The 4,761-nt window shown below is 49.5% G+C and overlaps 1 protein-coding gene across 1 annotated transcript; it reads right to left on the reverse strand.

Annotated features, from left to right (window-relative positions):
- Positions 1 to 3,141: 3,141 nt before the first annotated feature.
- LOC119313423 lies at positions 3,142 to 4,518 on the reverse strand. Its single transcript, XM_037588932.1, has 2 exons — positions 3,750 to 4,518; positions 3,142 to 3,649 (listed from the first exon to the last, which is right to left on the reverse strand). The coding sequence occupies exons 1-2, from the start codon at positions 4,486 to 4,488 to the stop codon at positions 3,432 to 3,434; spliced, it is 957 nt and encodes a 318-aa protein (XP_037444829.1). The 5' UTR covers positions 4,489 to 4,518; the 3' UTR covers positions 3,142 to 3,431.
- Positions 4,519 to 4,761: the final 243 nt, after the last annotated feature.

Below are 4,761 nucleotides of genomic sequence, written 5' to 3' on the forward strand. Positions count from 1 at the left end.
GGTTTGACCGATGGACCTTTTCACCTGGTTTTCATAGCCCAGCCCATAGCTACAGCCTCGAACACGGTCCCGGTCCAACCCACCCCAAGATTCCCTCCGTGTCGGCCCGACGTGGCCGTTTCCCCCTTCCGTGAAACGGCGGCAGCGACGCTCATGAGGGGGGCACACCCCGGAGCCGCGTGTCGGGTGCTTGCGCCTGCCACCACGCCTCCACAAGCGTAGGAGGGCCCACCGCAACACCTGGCGGCATTGCTACCCTCTAGGTACCTCGTCCCGTCTAACCCTAACACAAACGACCGCCGGATCTAGCCCTTTGACTTTCGTCGTACGGGCTTTGACCGGTGGACCTTTTCACCTCGTTGTCATAGCCCAACCCATAGCTACAGCCCCGAACACAGTCCCGGCCCAACCCATCCTAAGATTTCCTTCGTGTCTGCCCGACGTGGCCATTTCCCCCCTCCGTGACACGGCAGCAGTGACGCCTGTGAGGGGGGCACAACCCGGAGCCGCATGCCGGGTGCCTGCGCCTGCCACCATGCTTCCACAAGCGTAGGAGGGCCCACCGCAACACCGGGCGACATTGCTACCCCCCAGGTACCCTGTCCCGTCTAACCCTTTGACTTTCGCGTATGTGGTTTGACTGGTGGATCTTTTCACCTGGTTGTCATAGCTCAGCCGATAGCTACAACCCTGAACACGGTCCCAGCCCAACCAACCCCAAGATTCCCTCCATGTCGGCCCGACATGGCCATTTCCCCCCTCCGTGACACAGCGGCGGTGATGCCCGTGAGGGGGGGGCACGCCCCGGAGCCGCGTGCCGGGTGCATGTGCCTGCCACCACGCTTTCACAAGAGTAGGAGGGCCCACCGCAACACCTGGCGGCATTGCTACCCTCCCAGGTACCCCGTCCTGTCTCCCCTCTCCATGACACGGCGACAGCGACGCGCGTGAGGGGGGGGGCAATCAATATATAATCGAGATATGTTTTGTGTACATAAGGCACATTTAAGTTAATCAAATTAGTTTTGAAAAAAAAGGAAAAAAAGAGAGAATAAATAAAATATTAAAAAATTATTAGAAACCTATGCCGACGGAAAAGCCATCGGCATAGCTACGGCCACAGATCGGTAGAGCCCTGGATCAATGACGTGGCGTAGGGCGCGGATCGATGACGTGGCAGGCCATGGGCAAGGCCTATGCCGACGGCAAGGCCGTCGGCATAGATATGCCACCTCACGGACCGGCGGGTGGCTCGGATCGATGATGTAGCGGAGCACGCGGATCGATGACGCCGAAAAATCTATGCCGACGCCCACCGTTAGGCCCATCGGCGTAGGGTTCATGCCATCAAACGGCCGTCGCCGCCCGGTAGCCGGGCCCATAGATATGACAACGACTACCCCTATGACGACAGCCGCCGTAGGCATATACACTAGTAGATAAAGGGGTTTTTGTCCCGGTTGTTAAGGCCCTTTAGTCCCGGTTTTTGAATCGGGACTAAAGGGTCGTTACTAATGCCTCTCCCCTTTAGTCCCGGTTCTTAAACGAACCGGGACTAAAGGCCGCGGCCACGTGGAGCTCCACCTTTAGTCCCTGTTGGTAACACCAACCGGGACTAAAGGAAATTTTACGGTTTTTTTTTGAAATTTTTTTTGAATTTTTTTTATTTTCAAATTTCTGAATTATTTTAACCTCTAATCTCTAATCACCACCCCTCATCACTGCTCAATTTATCTTCTAATATCTAATCACCCCTCATCATTCCAAATCATCTAACTTCCCGAACGGTCACCCATCCTCCCACTCCCCCAGCCTGAGCACGCTTAACTTCCGGGTTCTATTCTCCCTCGTTTCCAAGTCTGCACTTGTTGTTTTCCTGACAATAGTAAGATGTCAATCCTATTAACCCTCAGAAATTTTGTTTGAGCATGAAGTGACACATTTCACTGTTTGAGTTTGAAACTATTGTTTTAAAAAACAATAATTATTTAGTAACACTAATATTTCTTGAATAATTAGTTTGACCATTGTTTGACCACAGTTTGACCAGATTTGACCAAAATTCAAAATAAGTGAAATAATTATTTAGTAACACTAATATTCTAGAATAATTAGTTTGACCATTGTTTGACCACAGTTTGAAAATTTTTCGATTTTTTCCACTCTAGATCTTAAAAGCCCCGTCACTTTTTTTCTGTTAGGTTTTTGAGGATTTTAAAAATGTTTCACGGGGTTCCCCCAGTTAAATTTGAATGTAACTTTTCGAGTAGATGATTTTTCATAAAAAAAACTTTTTCATCCGAGTTAGTATGCAAAAGTTATGCCCATTTTACTAAATTCTAGAAAGATTTTGCAAATAAAGTCAAAATTCACATTTGCAAATTTTCCCAACAACTAGACCATATATCACATGGAAAACTTATTATTTTTTATTTTTTTGACATTTTCATCATTTTCTTTTATTTTTTTTTAAACTGAAAAGGCGATGGGGGGGGGGGGTGGAGTTTGAAAATGGGACCTTTAGTACCGGTTCGTGCCATAAACCGGTACTAATGCCTCAAACCCCATTAGTACCGGTTGGTGGCACGAACTGGGACTAAAAGGTCCAAACGAACCGGGACAAATGTCCCACGTGGCCCCTGGGCGCACGAACCAGGACTAATGCCCCCATTAGTCCTAGTTCTACTGAACCGGGACTAATGGGCTAACCCGGGGTGGACCAAAGCCCTCTTTTCTACTAGTGATAGTTTGCGATGCCGACGGCCGACCTATGGTGACGCCTCCATCGGCATAGATGGATACATGCCGACGGCTTATCTACGCCGACGGCCTGACCTGGGCCGTCTGGATACATCCATCTATGCCGACGGGGGCCGTCGACATAGATGAGGCCGTCGGCAATTGGGTGAATTCTGGTAGTGCCGCCTGCTAATGTTCATTTACAGGGTTTGGCTGTTGTGGGCGAGCCGCCACAGGAAATGCAATGGCATATTCCAAGGCATGTGAACTTTGTAGTGGCATGTTTTTAAATCAAAGAATAGTAATGGCATATCTCAAAACTGGAAACTTTGTAGTGACATATGTCAAATTTACCCTTAATACTACCCGTCGTAATAAGTAGTATGATGTACCGTAAAAAAATCTCAAATGGAAACAATTTCTGACGGACTCCGACACAAGACGAAATAAAGGGAAACAAGTTCAATGCAAGACAGAGAAAACCCGCTGATACTGATCGGTCAGGATCAACACTACGGGGTAAAAAACTCTGTCTCAACTAAACTCGCAATTTGAAGTTATTACAGTTCCAACAAAGTGGTGCACAAGGCCAAGAACAAAGACAGTTGAAATCACTCCCGCACCAGGCGTCCATCTCCGCCTCTCGAGCAGGCTTGACCGTGTGCAGCAGCGTCCAGGAGCGTACGTAGCTATTAGGTTCTGTGGCTGCTGCGCCTTCGAGCAATATTCTCCACTGGCGGCGGGACTGGAGGCATACGCCGCACCGGAGGCATAGGCGGCGGGACTGGAGGCCTAGCCCGCACTGGAGGCATAGGCGGCCGGACTGGAGGCCTAGGGTGGCACCGAGGGATGGTCTGCATCATCTCTCCCTTTTGTTTGCGAACTTGCATCATCTTCTGTCCCTGAAGGCCTGCATGCCAAATACGTTTATAGCATGAGTTAGTTTGAAGGATATACGAAAAACCAAGAGCCCTGCAGGATACCGTATCGCTCTCGAGCTTCTTCCTCACCTCGGTCTTCTGGTATTGCTTCAGCTTCCTCACCTTGGAATTCCGGTTGTTCCTTTGCGCTGGAGCTTGCTTCATCTTTGTGCTCAGCGTTCTGGTTTGCCGCAGCACTTTCTCCTTGTTTGCTGGGACGCCGATAAACACCTGGTACGGTACCAAAGCTCGTGAAGCCCATCTTCTCCAGCTCCGCGTCATTGCTTTTTTTCAGTATAAGCTGAGCTAGGTTTGGTCGGTCCTTGCAAACATTGGATGAGACGTGAGGCCACCGCATCGAGCCATCCAGCTGTACCGTCTCAAGGTATTGGAGGCCCTCTCCAGTGAAGACGCATTGAGGGATGACATCACCTTGGAGACTCAAGTCCACAAGGAGACACATCTCCTTAAGAGCACTCTCCAGTGCAGCTCCGTGTCTACCATGCTCGATTCCGAGCAAATGGAGCGACTGGAGTTTGGTCATCTTGCGCAGTGGACAATTCTCTTGATTCCATTCTCCTCCCGGGGGCTTCACACCATGCAGCGTTTGCAGCTCTTCCAGTTCATCCTCCAGGTCCAGGGTTTTTGGAAGCGTGAGCTGCTCTGCGAGCACATGTCGGAGTGTCTTTATCTTCCAGAAGCCTGGGTCAATCTTGTCGACTAGAGTCTCCCTTATGTCCAGAGTCTGCAAGTTGAGCAGCCCCTTAATGCTGGGCGGGAGCTCCTTGAGGTCCTTGCAGCGAACATATAGGTACCGCAAATGAATCATTTTCCGATGTCATGGGGCAATTCACAGAGCCTCAAACCCCCCTGCCGTGCATGAGTGCTCAAATGGTCATTGTTCATGCCACTCATGCACGGCAGGTGGATATTTGTCTATTTCGTACTAAAATCATATATCAAAAGTGTAGTATGTGTACTCCAATCTATGTTGACTGTAAACAAACTGACAGTTATTCTCAAAAGTAGCAAAACAAAAACACAGATTGGAGTATATAAACTATCAGTTTGTTTATATCCAATCGAAGAAACCCCCCCCCCC

The sequence above is a fragment of the Triticum dicoccoides genome, chromosome 1B (genome assembly GCF_002162155.2).
Source record: "Triticum dicoccoides isolate Atlit2015 ecotype Zavitan chromosome 1B, WEW_v2.0, whole genome shotgun sequence".
Lineage (NCBI taxonomy): Eukaryota > Viridiplantae > Streptophyta > Magnoliopsida > Poales > Poaceae > Triticum > Triticum dicoccoides.